General features: G+C 40.6%; 1 protein-coding gene across 3 annotated transcripts; it reads left to right on the top strand.

Annotated features, from left to right (window-relative positions):
* Positions 1–364: 364 nt before the first annotated feature.
* Positions 365–19,053, top strand: TTPA (alpha tocopherol transfer protein). Of its 3 annotated transcripts, none has more exons than XM_082859077.1 (5): positions 365–671; positions 8,547–8,700; positions 13,349–13,542; positions 15,483–15,593; positions 18,404–19,053. In XM_082859077.1, the coding sequence occupies exons 1-5, from the start codon at positions 423–425 to the stop codon at positions 18,590–18,592; spliced, it is 897 nt and encodes a 298-aa protein (XP_082715203.1). In that variant the 5' UTR covers positions 365–422; the 3' UTR covers positions 18,593–19,053. The 3 variants fall into 3 exon arrangements, with proteins under 3 accessions (XP_082715203.1, XP_082715204.1, XP_082715205.1); XM_082859078.1 differs by lacking the exon at positions 365–671 and adding an exon at positions 799–1,008; XM_082859079.1 differs by lacking the exons at positions 365–671; positions 13,349–13,542; positions 15,483–15,593 and adding an exon at positions 799–1,008 and having other exon boundaries at positions 18,404–18,598.
* Positions 19,054–19,814: the final 761 nt, after the last annotated feature.

Here is a 19,814-nt window from a genome sequence, read left to right as displayed (position 1 = left end):
TTGGAAACCACTGTTGTAACACAGTTTGAGGTGAGGAGTCGGTGTGAAGCGGAAGGGGTAGGGAGAAGGGCTCCGCGGCGAGCCTGCCACCAAGACGTGAAGTGGTGGTTCTAAGGCTCCTTCCATCTCCAGGACAAGGAGGGAAGGAAGAAAGGGAGGAAGGGAGGAAGGAAGGAAGGGAGGAAGGAAGGAAGGAAGGGAGGAGGGAGGGAGGGAGGGAGGGAGGAAGGAAGGGCGGAAGGGGAAAAAGCAAAGTACGATAGCAGACTATTCTTAAAACATCCCCCCCCCAAAAAAAAAAACCTAAAAAGGGCTTCCCTGGTGGCGCAGTGGTTGAGAGTCCGCCCTGATGCAGGGGACGCGGGTTCGTGCCCCGGTCCAGGAAGATCCCACATGCCGCGGAGCGGCTGGGCCCGTGAGCCATGGCCGCTGAGCCTGCGCCTCCGGAGCCTGTGCTCCGCAACGGGAGAGGCTGCAACAGTGAGAGGCCCGCGTACCGCAAAACAAAAAACAAAAAACACATCCCAACCAATCACAATCAACTAAGGCAAACAAACTTTGTCATCTTCCCCTTGACGTCGAACATCAGTGCCTTCCTTACTGGGAAGGCTGGGGTTCCGACCTGGAGCTTCCAGAACGCTGAGCACGTCGGGGATGCCACATGGTTCCGCGTAAGGAGCGGCCGGGCTCACCCCTGCAGGCGGGGCGGGCGGGGGGCGTGCGCGGGCTGCCCGCGGAGGAGGGGCGGAGGCGGGCCCGAGCTCTCCCCGGCGCCCGGGCAGCGGCGGGAGCGGGGCGGCGGGCATGGCGGAGGCGCGGCCGGGGCCGGCGGCGGGGGCGCAGCTCAACGGGCTGCCAGACCACTCGCCGCTGCTGCAGCCCAGCCTGGCCGAGCTGCGGCGCCGGGCTGGGGAAGCGGGTGCTCGGCTGGCGCGGCGGCCGCTCAGCGACGCCTTCCTGCTGCGGTTCCTGCGTGCCCGGGACTTCGATCTGGACCTGGCCTGGCGGGTAAGGGGTTCTCCCCGCCGGGCCGCACCCGGGGGACGGGCCGGTAAGCCGCGGCTGGGCCCGGACCCTCGCCGACGCCCGGCTCGCCGGCCGGACCTCGGCGGGGACGCGGCCCGAGCGCACCGCGCGGCGGAAGCGGGAGCTCTGAGGATTCCCGCGCTGGTCCTTGCAGTTTCTCTGGGTCATGGAAACGGGAAACCTCGAAAAAAGCTGGAACCTTCTAGGGAGAGGGCCCATTTGACCCCAAGCACTGGAACTCTGCCCTGCACGAGTCTCCCGAACCTATAAAGTTTGGGGGAAATGCTTCACTTTCCGTGGCAGAGCGGGTGAGATAGAAAATGACACCTGAAAAGTGGGAAGCCTAGAGTTATTCCATCTTAGCAGGTAACTCGACGTTTGGTGGGGGAAATGAAATTGCCAGTAAAACTGAAGATCTAAAGCCAAATCCTAGCAAAAGAGTATTATTAATAGTAACACTGAAGTGTCGAGACGGTAAAGCAGTCCAGAGTGTTCAGAGTGGGGGAATGCGGATGAGGCGCTTCTTTTTTTTTTTTTTTTTTTTTTTTTTTTTTTTGCGGTCCTCGGGCCTCTCACAGTTGCGCCTTCTCCCGTTGCGGAGCACAGGCTCCGGACGCGCAGGCTCAGCGGCCATGGCTCACGGGCCCAGCCGCTCCGCGGCACGTGGGATCCTCCCGGACCGGGGCACGAACCCGTGTCCCCTGCATCGGCAGGCGGACTCTCAACCACTGCGCCACCAGAGAAGCCCGGCACTTCTTTTGTGTCTCCAGGTGTGTTATGACAGCTGGTTGAGAGCAGGGTGGTGGGAAGACAGGAATCAGAAAGAGAGGTACGACCTTGAGTTCTGGCACTTTGGACTCAGCATCCTCACCTGTTAAATAACGGTGAAAGGGCCTCCCGCGATGACTGGTTTCCAGGACTGAACATTAACCAGTTTAACGGAACAGGCCGTACCCAGCACAGAGCCTGGCACGTAGGAAGTGCTCAGCAGTTGAACTTGATCTAGCCCTTTCTCCAAGTGGCTCGCTCAGTGTCACACGGCGAGCTAGGAGGCAGAGGAAGTATTAGAGTGCAGAGTCCCAGCTGTCTCAGTATGAGGATTTTTGTTGTTGGTAACTAATTTTTAATTGAAAAAGTAAGAAGTACAGACGGTAAAAAAAAAAAATCCATAAGTAGTAAAGAATGCAAAGCAAGTTCCTAAAAGTAACTTTCTAAGGGAAAGAATTCCTCACCCCAGACCTTAGCTTGCCAGCCTCCTACCCAGTGGCAGTTACTGTTACCTGTCTCTTACCTTTCCAGTTGTAATCTACAGTCGCACAAGCATATGTATGTGTTTTACATTTTGCCTTTTTAACATAATTTATCATAGAGATGAATCTGTTTCAGCATGTGTCTTATTCTTTTGGGGGCTGTGTACTATTGCATTGTCTCAATTTATTATATTAAAATGTATTAACCAGTCTCCTGTATTGGACATAGGAGTTGTCATCAGACATTGGCAATGCTGCCGTGCATGCCGTTCATTCCTTCATTCAACGATTATTTTTGTAATTTCTACAATTTGCTTGACAGTTCACAAAACACAGAAACCAAGACAAATAGGGTTTCTTCCACACCAACTGGGTATTCTAGTATGTCTTTTTCATTGTATCAATACAAAAATAGGAAAATCCTTATAGGATAAGTTGAACTTGCACAATTGCTGGATGAAGTGCAATGTGCATTTTCAGTGTTGATGAATAGACCAACTGTCCTCCAAAGTGTTTGCACTTATTTTATCACTTCTATATTATCAATACATAATGGTGTCTTTCCCCATATTATCACCCATGCTGTGTCACCAAATTTATGATCTGTGTGTCAACCTGCTAGGAACTGGTTCTCATTACTATAATAATAATGAGGAACTGGTTCTCATTATTATTATAATATGCCTTTAATTACAAGTGAGGTTAATCATCTTTCATATATTTAACAGTTTTAAATTCCTTTCTAATTAACTGCTTGTTTTGCTATTTTCTTCCACGTTGTTTACATAAAATATAAAACATTTTATTCATATCTTCGTGTATTAAAGAAAATAGGCTGTTGTCCTAGTTTGCGGTTCGTCTTTTGACATCGTTAATGCTATTTTCTTTCTGTGAAGAATTTTAAAGTTTTTATGTAATCAAATGTATTGATTTGATTGTTCTGTGATTGCTTCTAGTTTCATAAGCTCTTCCCTTCTGCAAAATTTTCTCTAGTAATTTATGGCTTCTCTTTTTTATGTTGGAGTTGTGATCTACTGCACTTCATTTTGAAATTAGGAATGAAATAGGAGCCTACCTATTTCTTTTCTTTTATCAGATGGCTACTAAGCTCTCCTCATACTTACTCAGCAGCTACTAGATATGAAGACACAATCTCAGGTCCAATGAAAAGTGTAGCTCTAATGGGGTATTAAACATTTATAGGTAACTAACAATTAAAAGTGTATGATTTACAGATTTCATTTTGGTTACTTTTTAAAAAAAATTTTTTTTAAGTTTATTTTATTTTTGGCTGCGTTGGGTCTTCGTTGCTGCGCGCAGGCTATTCTCTAGTTGCGGTGCGCGGGCTTCTCATTGTGGTGGCTTCTCTTGTTGTGGCACACGGGCTCAGTAGTTGTGGCTCAACGGGCTCTAGAGCGCAGGCTCAGTAGTTGTGGTGCATGGGCTTAGTTGCTCCGCGACATGTGGGATCTTCCCAGACCAGGGCTCGAACCCATGTGCCCTGCATTGGCAAGCGGATTCTTAACCACTGTGCCACCAGGGAAGTCCCCATTTTGGTTACTTTTTTAAAATAATGTCTACTATGTATAAAATAGATAACTAATGAGAACCTACTGTATAGCACAGGGAACTCTACTGTTATCTGTGGTGACCTAAATGGGAAGAAAATCTAAAAAATAATAGATATATGTATATGTACAATTGATTCACTTTGCTGTACAGTAGAAACTAACACAACATTGTAAAGCAACTTTACTCCAATTAAAAAAAGTAACGTCTAGGGCTTCCCTGGTGGCACAGTGGTTGGGAGTCCGCCTGCCGATGCAGGGGACACGGGTTCGTGCCCCGGTCCGGGAAGATCCTACATGCCGCGGAGCAGCTGGGCCCGTGAGCCATGGCCGCTGAGCCTGCGCGTCCGGAGCATGTCTAAATAGAAGATAAAATAAAATTGACCTCCAGCCTCTGTGTTGTATATTTTTTTCCTGTATTATTTGTTTTCCTGAATTGTTTTCATTGCATCATGTCCTTGAGGAGCTGGCTAAGGACTGTGTCCAAATCTACGGGATGGGAATCAAGTTTCTGTGAACTCTTTGCCCTATTTTTCTGCCAACTTGAAAGGAAAAAGGGAGAGTTAAGAGTATGAAACTGTTTTTTCATTTTCCTCCACAGAGGCAGTGAATTCAGTTACACTCCTTTATTTAAAATATGAAAGCCCTATAGTTTTAGTGTATGAAGAAACCTTGATAAGTCCCTCAGTTTTTTTTTTTTGTTTGTTTGTTTGTTTTTTGCGGTACGCGGGCCTCTCACTGTTGCGGCCTCTCCCGTTGCGGAGCACAGGCTCCGGACGCGCAGGCTCAGCGGCCATGGCTCACGGGCCCAGCCGCTCCACGGCATGTGGGATCTTCCCGGACCGGGGCACGAACCCGTGTCCCCTGCATCGGCAGGCGGACTCTCAACCACTGCGCCACCAGGGAAGCCCAGTCCCTCAGGTTTAATGAAGTTTCTCATTATTCTAGTTTTTGTATTTGAAATTATAACAAATTAGTGACTTTTGTGAATTCTAATAACTTTGGGAGTACCAGCTACTTTGGTAAGTAGTGTTTACGTGGATTATCTCACTATTTTCTCATTTTAGACGAAACTGAGATGTAACGAGTAAGTAACTATCCTAAATCGCAGTTATGAAGGGGTAGAGCAAGAATTTGAACTTGAGCTGAGCTCAGGGGAGCCTGCACTCTCAAGTGAACTCTACTTGTCCCATCTGTTTAAAACAACCAACTGTTAACCTCTGTCTATTCTATATATTCTTGTGAATATATAGAATCTTTCACATGTGAATATTCCTCCTTATATTTTTGCTCTATGTGATACGTTTTTTATTCTTTAATTATTTTCATAGTTTTCCTAAATACTTCAATGTTTTCAAAATTCCACTGACGCTCCCTGCTCATTTCCCACTAAATGCAGCTTCTTTTGTAAAATTCACTGAATCAAGTGTCAGTTTCAGACTCCGCTCTGCTCCTGGTAGCTACTACCCTGAAACAAATGTGTAATTTCTTCCAGTTTAGTTTTCTTACCAATAAAATGGGGTAACAATAGTTACCTCTTAGAATGTTCGAGAGCGGGAATTGAAATGATGCCATTAAACCCCAGAAAAGTGGCACAAATATGGTTGTAATTTTGTTGGAAAGTACACGAAAAATGTAAGGAGAAACCTACTCTGTTACAAAGCAGAGTTAAAATAAGCTGTAACTTTTTATATTTATTTATTGCTAGTGGTGGTACAAAACAGGTGCCTTTCGGTAATGAATATTCACCCGCAGGCAGTTTTATTTCTGCGTGGACTTTATGTGGTTTGTTGGAGAATTGCTCGGTAGCAGTTTACGTCATTTACATAATTTATTTATGTCAACCAGACTTTTGAATGTATTTATCAGTGGAAAAGTAATAATCAAAGATCCAGGTGTAGAGCCTTCAGTTTGCAAAAGTATGAGGGCAATTTGTGCATCTTTATGAAAGTCATTTTTTTCAAGCATGTGGATCCAGCTGGTTTAATCATGTATTAATTTATTCTTTCGTTCAACACATGTACCTATCTCCTAAGTGCCCAGAACTCTGCAGAGATCAATAAGCCGAGGAACCTGCCTCTATCCCTAAAAGATCCCTTTTTAAAAAAAAAATAAATTTATTTATTTTTGGCTGCGTTGGGTCCTCGTTGCTGTGCGGGCTTTCTTTTAGTTGCAGCGAGGGGAGGCTACTCTTTGTTGCGGTGTGTGGGCTTCTTATTGCGGTGGCTTCTCTTGTTGTGGAGCACGGGCTCTAGGTGTGCAGGCTTCAGGAGTTGTGGTGCATGGGCTCAGTAGTTGTGGCTCATGGGCGCTGGAGCACAGGCTCAGTAGTTGTGGCGCACGGGCTTAGTTGCTCCGTGGCACATGGGATCTTCCCAGACCAGGGCTTGAACCCGTGTCCCCTGCATTGGTAGATGGATTCTTAACCACTGCGCCACCAGGGAAGCCCCCAAAAGATCCCTGTTAATGAAGCTATAACTTTTATTATTCCAAGGGAAAATAAAATTGTTATTTCTGTATTGGAGTTCCTATGCTGCTTCTGGTGTTTTGCTTGAATTAGAATTAAAAAGACTAGTTTTCCATCTGAGGGAACTATGAAAAAAGTAATGAACATTAAAAATGCTAGTAACACTTATTCTGATGCCCCCTAAGAAAGGAGAAGGAAGAGAAATTCATCTTATAGAAGAGAATGAATATATCAGGATCTACAAGGTGTCTTTTTTTCTTACTGCTTTTGGAATCTGCTATTTAGGTCACCAATTATTTCTTTGTTGGCAAATTTACTGACTTTTTTTCTTTCTAACCTCTCTGTTGCATTTAACTCTTAGTAACATTCTCTTTTTTTTTAACAGTTAGGGAAAGTTTCTTAAATGCAGAAATGACAGGGAGAAAGAAAGAGAAAGAGAGGGAAACAGTATCAGAGAGAAAGAAGTGGGGAGTAGAGCAACACAGATGCCTTTCCCTCCCTTCTGTACATTGTGGTGCCAGATCTCCTGTGGTCCAACCAGATCCTCTCTTCCTCCAGCCATTCCCAGCCGTTGACGTCCCCCAAGGCTTGGAATTTCACCCTTTACTTGGTTTTTTAAACTTGTTTTTGCAGTTTCTCCTCCAGATCATGACTACTTCATGATTACAGTTCTCATGTTCATTCCAGTGACTCTCAAATGCAAAATTTATCCTTTCCTTTCATCTGAACTTTGATTCCACATTGCTAATAGATCTCTTTAAACTCAAAACAAATATACTGTCGTTTTAGAAAAACTGAGAATGCTGAAAATCATGGAAAGGTAAATTGAAATATAATAAATTTTAACTGTAATTTGATGTCAGTATTCTCCACAATACACTGGCAATGTTTGTATTATTTGTAAATGCAGAGTAACCATTATTGGTGGTTTTTTTGGAAAAAAAAAGAAAATGCGGTGCTTTCAAACCATATTTTGCCAAGACCTAATATCCAGGCAGACTGTTCCACAGGCTATCCGAGTGTATACCACCGTTAACAAGGTCGATTTTTGTTGTTTTCTGTTAGTACGGTATAGAAATGTTCCTTTGTATCTTTTTTCTAGGAGAGAAAATAAAAACCAAAAATTTTTAGTTATCTTTAATATAAACCTGCACTAAAAGCTTGGATGAGCAATTAATCTAAATAACTTGCCCTATTAAGAGAGCAGCAAGGCTGACTACCACTCGTTATGCCCATGTATGCTTTACCCAGCACCCTGCAAGACACATGTTGAGAAAACATGACCTCAGAGCAGTTAAATACATTCCAAGACTGAATGGATAGTAGGTGGTGGAGTCAAGGTTTTCCTGAAGCAGCAGCAGCCTGCGAATCAAGCTCTTCACTACATAGCATGGCCTGTATGATCCAGTTGTCACCAACCGGTGAGGTCCAAAGAGAGCAGGGATTTTATTCTGCCCACTGCTATACCTCAAGTGCCTCACTAAGTGTGTGGATCATTGCAGATGCTCAAAAACATTTGTAGAGTTAATTCATCTGCTTGATTTCTTTTCTTCCTTATTCACAAAGATTAAAGGTGGATGTTTCAGCCTTCTATTGCTAAGTAACAAACCAACCCCGAATTTAGAGGCTTAAACCACGGCTGTTTATTGTAATGTGCCACTTTGGGCAGGGCTCAGCGGGGATGGTTCGTCTGTGCTCCACGTTGCATGAGATGGGACCATGGCTGAGGTCAGGCTATCTGAGATGGCCTCTCATCGTCCAGGGCCTCTCTCTGCAGAGATTCATTATTTAATAATCCTACATGGTCTCTGGATCCCAAAAAGCAAAAAGAGAAGGTCTCAGGCTTCTTAACCAAGCACAGTGTCACTTCCATCAAAGCGAGACAGGAGGCCAGCTCATCTTCAAGAGGAAGGAATCAAATGGACTCCACCTGCTGGTGGAAGGAATGACATGTGCACACCAGGAGGGGAGGCATTGTTGACAGCTATCTTTGGGAGACTCTTTACCACAGGAGACAAATAAAAATTCCTCAACTTTGAATTTGCGACTAACTCCTATCACCTGAGATCCTGCATGAAGTGTGCTTTTAGCTTTTACAGCTAAAAAGATACCCCAGGTTAGAATCCTGACATAATACATGGCAAGGGCCCTACATAATGCCAAGACTTTCCTATCGCTCTTACAAAATGCTTACCATGTATGCTATCTGTAGATAAGTTTTATTTTATTTTCCAGTTACTGGAAAACTACTATAAGTGGAGAGCAGAATGTCCAGAAATAAGTGCAGATCTCCATCCTAGAAGCGTTCTTGGCCTTCTGAAGGCCGGCTACGTCGGCGTCCTGAGAGCCCGAGACCCCACTGGCAGCAAAGTTCTGATTTACAGAATTGGTAGGTCACACACAGCACTTCCTCTTTTTTATTTTTCTTGACTGCCATATCGGAAGCTTCCATGAGTTCATATTTAAGAATTTAGCTTTTTAGGTTTTAACTTGGGTTTCATTTAGTCTTTCTTAAAATTTTTTTTTAATTTTTATTTTTTATATTTTCTTGGCTGCACTGTGTGGCATGTGGAATCTTAGTCCCCCAACCAGGGATCGAACCCGCGCCCCTTGCATTGGAAACCTGGAGTCTTAACCACTGGACTGCCAGGGACATCCCTCATTTAGTCTTTAAGGTCCCCCAAATAGAATAAAACTGGCCGTGTGAGAAAATTATCCAAAACCAATGAAAATCCTACTTCCATTCTTCCACACAGTTAACTATATAAAGTAAGAGGAAAAGAAAACAGAGAAGAGAAATAGGTGGAAAAGGTCAAAAAGATGAAGGTAAAGTGTTTCAAAAATTCAAATAAGAATTCTGAACTATAATAATACAAGCTCCACGAGAGGATAGATTTTGTCTGTGTTCCGTTCGCTGATGTTTCCCAAGCACCGAAACCAGGGCGTGGCACATGGTAGGTATTTATGAGATATTTTTGGAGTGAGTGACAGAGTGAACGGTGGTTGGGTCCTGCCCCAGGCTGCGGAGCGAGGGGCTCATTCTCCAGGTGGAGGAAGGGGAGGAAGGGGCCGTGGGAAGCAGCACCCAGGCAAGTGTTAAAGAACCCCTGTTCCACGTTCCCCTCTTTCTTTCTTTTTTTTTTTTTTTTTGTTTGTTTGTGGTAAGCGGGCCTCTCGCTGCTGCGGCCTCTCCCGTTGCGGAGCACAGGCTCCGGACGCGCAGGCTCAGCGGCCATGGCTCACGGGACTAGCCGCTCCGCGGCATGTGGGATCTTCCCGGACCGGGGCACGAACCCGTGTCCCCTGCATCGGCAGGCGGACTCTCAACCACTGCGCCACCAGCGAAGCCCATGGGAAGATTTTTTAAACACAGATTCCAGGGCTCTGTTTTAGCAGAGCTTTAAAAATAAAAAAATATATATTTTTTTCATGTTCAGAGGATGCTTATTAACTGTAAAATTCAAACTGTTTCCTTTTTCTCTTAAACATCTTTATTGGAGTATAATTGCTTTATAATCGTGTGTTAGTTTCTGCTTTATAACAAAGTGAATCAGTTATACATATACATATGTCCCCATATCTCTTCCTTCTTGCATCTCCCTCCCTCCACCCTCCCTATCCCACCCCTCTAGGTGGTCACAAAGCACCGAGCTGATCTCCCTGTAGCCTCCTGCAGTTATTAATTTATAAGTGTACTGTTTAACTCAAAGAGATTTTAAGGTCAAGAAAACATATCAATTTAGTGACGGTCAGACAGGAGAGTGTGCAGCAAATCTTCTGAGTGTTATGTAGAATAACATGTTACTCCAGGGCGAAAGGAGAAACTCAGAAGAGTTTTATGAGTAAAATGAAAGAATAGGATAAATTTATATTTATACATTTTCTAAATTTAATTGAATTAATGGGAGGAACTAAAAAAAGGAAATCTGTGGTAGAGCTTTTTGGGTAGAACGTTAGCATAACTCCTTCCCTGGTACCATCTGTGTGCAGTGTAAGCAGTGAGAAAATGCACAGAACCTTTTCCTCCAGTCCAGCAGGACAACCCAAGGTGAAACTAAAATTTTGCCATTATTGGCCTATAAGCCAAAGGATATAATTTTATGCCTTTTGAGACTCACTACTGTACTACAGCAGCAAAAGTAAAATTTAGCAGCGAGCATTAAGTTTTGACTGGCTTGGTTCTCAGGAACACAGGTTCTAGGGCATGCTGCCTGGGTCAGAATCCCAGCTCTGCTACGTCTAGCTACATGGAAAGCTGTGCAGCTATAATTCCATCTTCTCATCTGTCAAATGGGCATAGCAGAAACTTTCCTCATAGGGTTTCTGTGAGCATTAAATCTTGCAATACAGTATATATAAAATATAATTAGAAAATTACCTGGTATGTACTAAGCACTCAATAAATGTTAGATAGTTGCTGGAGAAGGAATTCAAAATGTACGGCAATCTTTTCTTTTGCCTTAAAGGAGCTCAGAGTCTAAACCAGCAATGTCCGATAGAACTTTCTATGATGGTGAAATTGTTCTCAGTAGCTACTAGCCACACGTAGCTGTTGAGCACTTGAAATGTGGCTATCGCAACTAAGAAGCTGAATTTTTATTTTATTTACTGTTAATTAATTTAAATGTACATAGCCACATATGGCTAATGGCTACTATTTGGACAACACAGGTCTAGACAACCATGTTGGTGGGCTCAGAAATTTAAGTCAGTCACTATTTTCTGAACGGCAGACTTTCAGTCATTCTGTTCATATTTTGCACCATTATAGCTTTCAGCCAGTGTCGGAAGTCGTACAGTACACGTGAACTGGTTTATCCATGGATTGATTATTCACATTCTTACCAGGAATCTGAGGCTTTTCAAAATAAAGGGCAATCCCTTGTACCTTTCTAGGAGTACCTCTAATTACCCCTTCTCTCTCTTCATCTCTAGATTTTTCCTTGCTGTCACACACTATCCATTAACATTTAAATCTGTTAGGATCAGCCATCCAAAAGCTCCTTAATCCCGTAAGAGCCTCCAGCCTCCACCCTAGCCGTCTCCCCACACCTCATTCTCAGCCACATTTTGAGAGTTAGTTATGTTCACCATCCACATTTTCTCACAGGTCCTCTCAACGCCCCCTGGTCTGGTTTCACTGCCACCTCTCTGGTGAAATGACCTTAGCAAATCATCGGTGACCTTTTCACCAAATCTAGTGGATGTGTTTAGTGCTATTTCACTTGACCTCTTTACATAGCAAACCTCTTCCTCTTTTTTGAGGTATTTGCCTCCCTTCTCTGATGCCACATTCTCCTGGTGTTTTCCTCCAACTTAAACTGACTGTTTCTTCTTAGTCTCCTTTGCTGGCACTACGTATTCTACTGTAAATTCGGAAATGCCTGAGGACATTGGCCTTAGCCTCCTCTTCTTAAGCTACTTACCTCTCTACCATAACAGAGAGAAACATAAGTCCATGGTACTCCCTGCTATAGACCTATAAGCACAGAAACTCTGAGATTTGTATCTGCACCCCCATTATCTCTTTGTTCCCAAAGCTCCGTACGACCAGTTCCCGATCTCAGCTGTATCCAACTGGACATCTCACGGTCACCATTCTAACGTGTTCAAAACTGCCTATGATCCTTCCTTCCTAAACACTTTTCTTCCAGTGTTTCCTATCTCAACAAATGGAACCACCATTCTACCCAGTTGTTCAAGCCAGAAACTTTGGTATTTTTAGAATTTTACCATTCCTTAGTCATGAATCTTTTTTTTTCCTTAACCCTTCATCTTGTTAGGTATTGCATGAACCTTGTAATCTGAAGATTTGCATCTTTTTCCAGCTTTGGAAAAATTTTCTCTTCTGTTACTATTCCTTTCTCCTCTCTTCCCTATTCTCTGTATTATTGCCTTCCAGAACTCTAATTAGTTGGATTTTGAAACTTCTGGATCTAGCTGCATGTCTGTTGACTTTTCATTCGTACATATTGACTCCTGGGTCTTCTGTGCTGAGATTGAGAGACTTCCTCAGCTTGATGTTCCAAACCATTATTCCATCGTTGGCTGTGTCTCTTCTGACATTTATCCCATCAACTGAGATTTGCTTGGATTGTCATCTTTTAATTTCCAACATCTCAACTGATTCTTTTTCATAATAGCCTGTTCTCATGACAATAGCCTATGGTATCTTTTTTTCCTCGCTGAAACAATTTTGTTTCTTTTAATGTTTCTTTTGCTTTATTAGCTGTTTCCTTCAGTTTTAGTGCCTTTGTCTATTGAGTTTGGATCCTCTCTTCTTTGTGTGTCTGTGTCTTTAAAACTATTAAAATTCTTAGTGGTTGCATATCTTTTTTAAAGATCACCTGCTTGCCTATCCATTACTGTCAATTTTGCATGACGTGGCCTGCCCCAGGACTGGTGGGGGAGGGGAGAGGACAAGAACTCAGTAGCTCCTCTTAGCACAGGTATTCCTTGTTTTTCCTGGGTGTGGGGAGCTGGCTACCCTTCCGAGCGCACACTACTTTTCTAGCCTATATGGACGTGCCTCTCCTACACGCTGCTCGTCACGGAGGGTGTCAGAGAGATCCACCTGCCTGTCTGCTCCTCGCACATTTCCCTTAGCAGCAACCTCTGTGGTTACGATGGGGCCCTAGTTATTCTTCATAATTCAGAGCCTTACTTTTCCCATTTTCAATACCTTCGTGCGTGGAGCATACCCAGAGGCATTCCAGCCTTCAGCCGCAGTTCCATCCTGCTGTAGTTTGGGCTGTAGCTTCATCTGGCCATCAAATCCAGGCTGCATTTATTCTCTTATTTTCTCCGTGCTCTTAAGAATCTGTTCTTTGCTAGGGATTGGAGGGAGGGAGGGAGGGAGGCAGAAACAGGCACGTGTTCTTGGACCACCAATTTGACCTGTTACTCAATTCATGATCTTTGTACGTGTTTTATTTCTATAGATCCTTTAAGTCTAAAAAGAATTCGTTTCCTTTTGTAAATCTTTCTGATTCTTTACACAGTGCTGAGATATGATATTTTACATTTTTTTTTTTTAGCACACTGGGACCCAAAAGTTTTCACAGCTTATGATGTGTTTCGTGTAAGTCTAATCACGTCCGAGCTTATTGTACAGGAGGTAGAAACACAACGGAATGGCATCAAGGCTGTCTTTGATTTGGAAGGCTGGCAGTTTTCTCATGCTTTTCAGATGACTCCATCTGTAGCCAAGAAGATTGCTGCTGTTCTTACAGTAAGTGTATATTTTAACTGTTCGGTACAATACTTAGTTATATGTTAAAGAGAAGGGATAGTGCATTTATTAGAAAATTAAATACAATTTTAGAAATGATACATAGAATTCAATAACGGTAAGAGGAAGTAAAGTGTTATTAATTCAAAAAGAAAGAATGTTGCAACAAACTGAAAATATGTTCAAAATTTCTAACCACAGAATTCATATATTTAAACAATAATGTGGTGATTTTATCTTTCAGTCACTAAAATTTTCTTCCTAAATTAAAAATTGACTCAAAAAATAATATTTATAGCAATCATACAACAAAATGTCATGTAGGTTTTGGTTGATACAGATTGATACAGTTGATATACAGGTTGATAGATTGATACAGTTCTTTCTGGGAAAAAAAAAAAAAGTTTTAAAAATGGCCATCATCTTTGACCCAGTAATCTAGCTTTTGGAAACCTAGCCAAGGAATAATCTTAAATATAGCAAAGAATTTGTGTATAATAATAATAGCTTACTGTGTGCCAGGTACTTTGCTAAGTGTTTCAAGTTCATTACCACTTAATGGCTACACCAAAGCTTATGACATATGACAGTTAATTTTTCCATCTTACAAATTATTTTACTATGTCAGAGAGGTGACATAGCAATGCCCAAGCATATACGTTTTGTCAGCAGTGAAACAGGGATTCCAATCCAGGATATCTGAAGATAAAAGCTGTACTTAGAACCACCATTGCTTCTATGCATAAAGATAGTTACTATAGCATCAATTTTTAAAAATAAATTTACTTGTTTAATTTATTTATTTTTGGCTGTGTTGGGTCTTCGTTGCTGCGCGCGGGCTTTCTCTAGTTGCGGCGAGCGGGGGCTACTCTTCGTTGTGGTGCGCGGGCTTCTCTTTCCGGTGGCTTCTCTCTTTGTGTAGCACGGGCTCTCGGTGCACGGGCTCAGTAGTTGTGGCGCACGGGCTTAGTTGCTCCGCGGCATGTGGGATCTTCCCGGACCAGGGATCGAACCCATGTTCCCTGCATTGGCAGGTGGATTCTCAGCCACTGCACCACCAGGGAAGCCCCCTATAGCATCAATTTTTATAGAAAAAAATTAGAAACAGCTTATTTGTCCAGAAATAGGAAAAGTGTTACTTAAATAATGGTACATCCATTTGATGAATTATAGCATCAATACTAAAGCTCACAATGTTTACAAAAATTGTATTATGTCAGTGAAACAAAACGGGGTGCAAATTATTTAGAGAGCATATTAGCAATTATGTTTAAAATAAAATTATTCATAGAAAGAACCTGAAAGGAAAAATCACAATTGATAACACATCTCTAAAAGCTATGTGCAGAAAAAAAAAAAGAGCTTTGCATGAAAGAAACTTGGCAGGAAAAATCTCTACATTAACAACACATCTTTGGGAGGGAAAATACTGATGGGGTTGTTCTTTGAATCCTTAACATTTTAAACCTTAGAAAAAAGCCGATATTACTTTGATGTGAAAGACTTATACCCGTGTCAAAAGTTTAAAAGTGTGTGTTTATTGTACTATTCTTTCAACTTTTATGAAAGTTTGGTTTTTCTTCCTCAAAATAAAAATTTGAGGGGAAAGGTTAAGTATCCAAATGACTCATTGATTTTTCAAAAGCACATTTATATGTGATTGGGGAAGATATTTTCTGTGTCCTGCTTATGAAAGATGTAGGTATTTCTTAAAATACTTGGCCTAAACTACAAGGTGCAACCTTTTTAGAGACCTTTTCTTAATCTAGGGACAGTGAACTATAAAGCAGGCTATTGTGTTGATGGAATAATTTTGAAAATAAAATCACACTTTAGGTATTGCTGTAAGTTTAGCAAGTGTTCGAAGAAGGGGCTTGTCGATACGATTACATATTGATTTATGCTTTGTTATTAACAAGACATTTTCTTTATTTTCAAAGGATTCCTTTCCATTAAAAGTTCGTGGTATCCATTTGATAAACGAGCCAATAATTTTCCATGCTGTCTTTTCCATGATTAAACCATTTCTGACTGAAAAAATTAAGGAACGGGTAAGTAAAACATATTCAAGTCACTATTCTTCTGTACCAAATGTTCCACTCCTTTGTTATTTAAAAATTGCTGTCTTGTTTCCGCCCCTCCCCCCAACACACACAGCATTGTCCCAGTGTTTTGAATATTTATCTAACAACCCAACTATTTTTATAAAGTTTCTTTTTAGTTTTGAAAAATCAAGTTAGTGAGGCTGTGGAAAAACTGGACCTCTAACACATGGCTGGTGAAGCTGCAAAATGATATATTCCCTGTAGGGGGCAGTGTGGTCATAGTTATCAAAATCACAGCCTTCACATTTCTGGGATTTTTATCCTACAGATATACATGCTCATAAACAAAATTACATGTACAAGGGGATTCATTGTAGCAAAATATTGGAAACCACCCAGTTCTCATCATGAGGGAACTGGTTAAATAAACTGTGATGCATCGACACAATGGAACACAGTAAGATTTGCAGGATGTATTGTGAAGGGAAATAAGAACATGCAGAATTGTGTTTATACTATCTTTTGTATAAAAAGGGAAGAAATCAGAATCTATAGTTATATTGGCATAAAAGTTATTTTTAAAGGATATGCAAAGAAACAACCAAAGTGGTTACCTATATGGAACAAAAGAGGGGTACAGATGGGGTAGCAGAGGATATGGTTGGGAGCAAGACAGCTCACTGTGGACCTTTTATCTTGTTTTGATTTCTAGCCGTGTGAATGTATTACCTATGTAAATAATAAACATGCTTAAATTAGACACGTGTAACTGAAAACCATAGTACCCAAGGTATGTGACTTAATGTCGTTAGTTAAAGCAAATAGATTTGATGGTTTTTTTAATTAATTATTTTATTGATTTATTTTTGGCTGCGTTGGGTCTTCGTTGTGGTGAGTGGGCTGCTCACTGTGGTGGCTTCTCTTGTTGCAGAGCACGGGCTCTAGGCATGTGGGCTTCAGTAGTTGTGTCATGCAGGCTCAGTAGTTGTGGCTTGCAGGCTCAGTAGTTGTGGCTCGCTGGCTCTAGAGCACAGGCTCAGCAATTGTGGCGCACGGGCTTAGTTGCTCCGCAGCATGTGGGATCTTCCCGGACCAGGGATCGAACCCGTGTCCCCTGAATTGGCAGGCGGATTCTCAACCACTGTGCCACCAGGGAAGCCCGATTTGATGTTTTTTACCTATCTTGCAGAGTCTTATCTCAGGTGAATATCTAATATTACTTGGGATTTTTCAAGTGTTGACAATAGAGTGTGAGTTCCCAAACTGGCAACCAGTCTTCTGCATGAATCTGTAGAGGATAATTTTTAGAGCATTTATTTAGACAAATGTTGGCAACATCTAATGCATGAACACAAACAGGTTTTAAAGGTATTGACAATTTAAATCTCAAAAACTATTTAAATAGAAATACTGGTAATGTGAGTGATAATAGCATATTTGGAATGTTACAAAGTATATTCTTTCATACTAAGAAAACGTAACATCTTGCATCTGGTCAGAAAATGATGACCCTAGAGCTTCTTTTGAGGTTTTCCAGTAGGTATTTCTGTCTGTCTTCAAGAAGACCTGCCCCTATGGAAGATTCTTTTATTCTTATAAAAGCCGGGGTTTTTTTGTTTATTCTTTTTTTCCTCTCTTCAGTATAGCTTGACAATAGCTGGCCATCTTCTGTTGAACGCTGACAGACATAAAAATAAGTATTTCTATTTTGGGTTATATTCTGGACCAAAAAAACGAATACAACAATAAACTGAACCTAATAAACAGGAGAACATGAACAAGAAGAGAAGAAAAATTTTAAATTGAGAAGTGAAGCATTTCAATGAAAGTTAATTGACATGAAACAGACTTGCCAAAATGGGGAAGGCAGGGAGGACCAAATCTAGCCACTTTCTCCCTTTAAACATTTTGGCAGTACTCTATGAATGATTTTATTTCACCCTTCCTGAAGAGATCGTTGAATTTCTTTTCAATTAGCTGGTAATATTTCAAACATTTCAGAAAAAAATCAAGGATTGGGACTGTAAGGTTCCTGAGTGCAAAAAACCTGTTTCATTCATCTTTCAGTCTTCATATCCAAAGCACATAGTAGGTGCTTATTAAATGATTGTTGAATGTACAGATGAATCCTAGCAGATGAATAAAGGTATTTATGTATTTATTTTTAATAAGATGTGCTTTTAATTAAAGGTTCCAAGTCTTTATTTTAACTTCAGGACATTATAGGATCAATTTTTATAGTTTAAAATGTTCAAAAATTTAAAGTTCTCAACACAACAACTATCATAATTTCTCTTAATTTTTTATTAGCCAAGACTATCTGTCAACTGTACCACATAAATTATTCCCTGCGTACCTGATTGTGTGCTCAGATATATGCTTTTATTTAATATGAACTAATAAAAGGAAGAACATTTTTATCATCTACAGAACCATCCCAGGATATTCAATCTTTTGCTAAGAATCACCTGTACATTAGGGAATAGAATGTATAAAATGATTTTATTTAGAGTTTTAAAAATCTACTTTTGAAAGAAAAAAGAATAGCTTTTTGTAAATATTGTATAGTTATAAGGATGCAAATATAAGAGAACAGTAAATTGATCAGATTCAGAAGCAGCACAATCTAAACATAAGTATAGTTATTAGCTTCATAAGCAGAGGAATAAAGGATGTATCAGTAGTATCTATACATGTGCTCCTATCTTAGAAGTGATGAGAGCATCTTATCTTACAGTGTTGAATTTCCATTGGAAATGCATCTGATATACTGAGAGGCAGAGGGCATACCTTCTAAAACATTTTGGCTGTTTCAGATTCATATGCATGGGGACAATTACAAACAAAGGTTACTTCAGCATTTCCCAGACATTCTTCCAGTGGAATACGGTGGTAAAGAATACTCCATGGAGGACATTTGTCAGGAGTGGACAAATTTTATAATGAAGTCTGAAAATTATCTCAGCAGCATTTCACAGACCGCTAAAGGAGAAGAAGTTATTTAATGTGAGAGACTTCCTAATTAAAAATACATGAGTAAGATCCTACCTGGTTATATGAATGAAAGAAAAAGAATCATTAAACTAATGCTTTTCCGATTGATTTTTTCAATGTAAAAATCTTCTAACTTGAGCAACATGGATATTTGGGAAATTTCTTTACTTTTTAAATATCTTTTCCTTACCTTTAAAGTAATTAAATATTATTATACCTTAAAAGCATAGAAGAGGTTCCTGATTTTTGCACTTGGAAGAAAGTTATCTCTAAAGTATCTTTTCATGCGCACTTTGGTGTGTTTCTCAAAAGTTTTATTTTAAACAACTTTTCTGGTCACACTGGTTTGATTATAAATGAATAAATAGTCCACTGAAAAGAAATATTAGCACAAATCAACTGATTATAAAAATCTATTCACACTCATTTTGGGTGCGTGTCAGATAGACTATACTTCAGATTAAAATCTGAATACAGTGGGCCAGCAAGGTAGTTCACCTCAGGGAAATTCTATTTTACCATATTTGCACAATAGAAACTTTTGATTGAAGAGTCTGTACGCCATAAACTCTTATGTGTAGCATCAATAGGTCTCTATGAAATTATTCATGTTGATACAGTTAAGTACATAGAGATTCAGAGGTGGAATAATATTTGGTTGCCGTATGTATACGTGGACTCTATTTTTTAACTGAACAGTAACACAACTACACAAGGGAGAGGAAATGTTCACATTTTAAAATCACTGTCAACTACATCTGGAACTTTTCAGATTATGCATGAAGAAATTTGGGTTTTACTGTATTATCAGAACATTCTAGCCAAATCCTACAATTCATATTTACTTAAAAAAAAATCAGGAGTTAAAATATGCTGTTTGTACTGTAGCTATGTTAAAGCATATTTCATTTATTGAGAAAGATATGTCAATATAGCTTCAACTTATGACAATTTTTATAGTATTTTATAATTTTTAAATTTTATTTTAAACTTAAAAATGAAAGAACACAGTATACAAAATTTGTTAAACATTTTTTAGCTTAGTTGGGTTTCAACATTAATCATACAATAGTATCTTTGTGAAAGAATATGTAAAGGGTGTTTTTCTTTATAAGAAAATTATTCTAATCAGATGAGCTGATACTTATGATTCTCTGTACGTATATCTGTGAAAAATTGGGAGTGATTGTGAATGTTCTTTAGAGAACGTGTTTGATTTTGATTTAGCATTGG

This window comes from Leucopleurus acutus (assembly GCF_964270905.1).
Source record: "Leucopleurus acutus genome assembly, chromosome: 17".
Taxonomy (NCBI): domain Eukaryota; kingdom Metazoa; phylum Chordata; class Mammalia; order Artiodactyla; family Delphinidae; genus Leucopleurus; species Leucopleurus acutus.
The sequence above is the reverse complement of the archived record's forward strand: the minus strand, read 5'-3'. Positions and strand labels throughout refer to the sequence as shown.

What these genes read in the sequence shown, in the direction of transcription:
- TTPA (XM_082859077.1), top strand. Translation starts at nt 423, where the DNA reads ATGGCCGCTGAGCCTGCGCCTCCGGAGCCTGTGCTCCGCAACGGGAGA. An exon ending in GGGATGCCACATGGTTCCGC is followed by an intron (nt 672 to 8,546) that starts GTAAGGAGCGGC and finishes TTTATTTTCCAG; the next exon opens with TTACTGGAAAACTACTATAA. An exon ending in AGTTCTGATTTACAGAATTG is followed by an intron (nt 8,701 to 13,348) that starts GTAGGTCACACA and finishes TTTTTTTTTTAG; the next exon opens with CACACTGGGACCCAAAAGTT.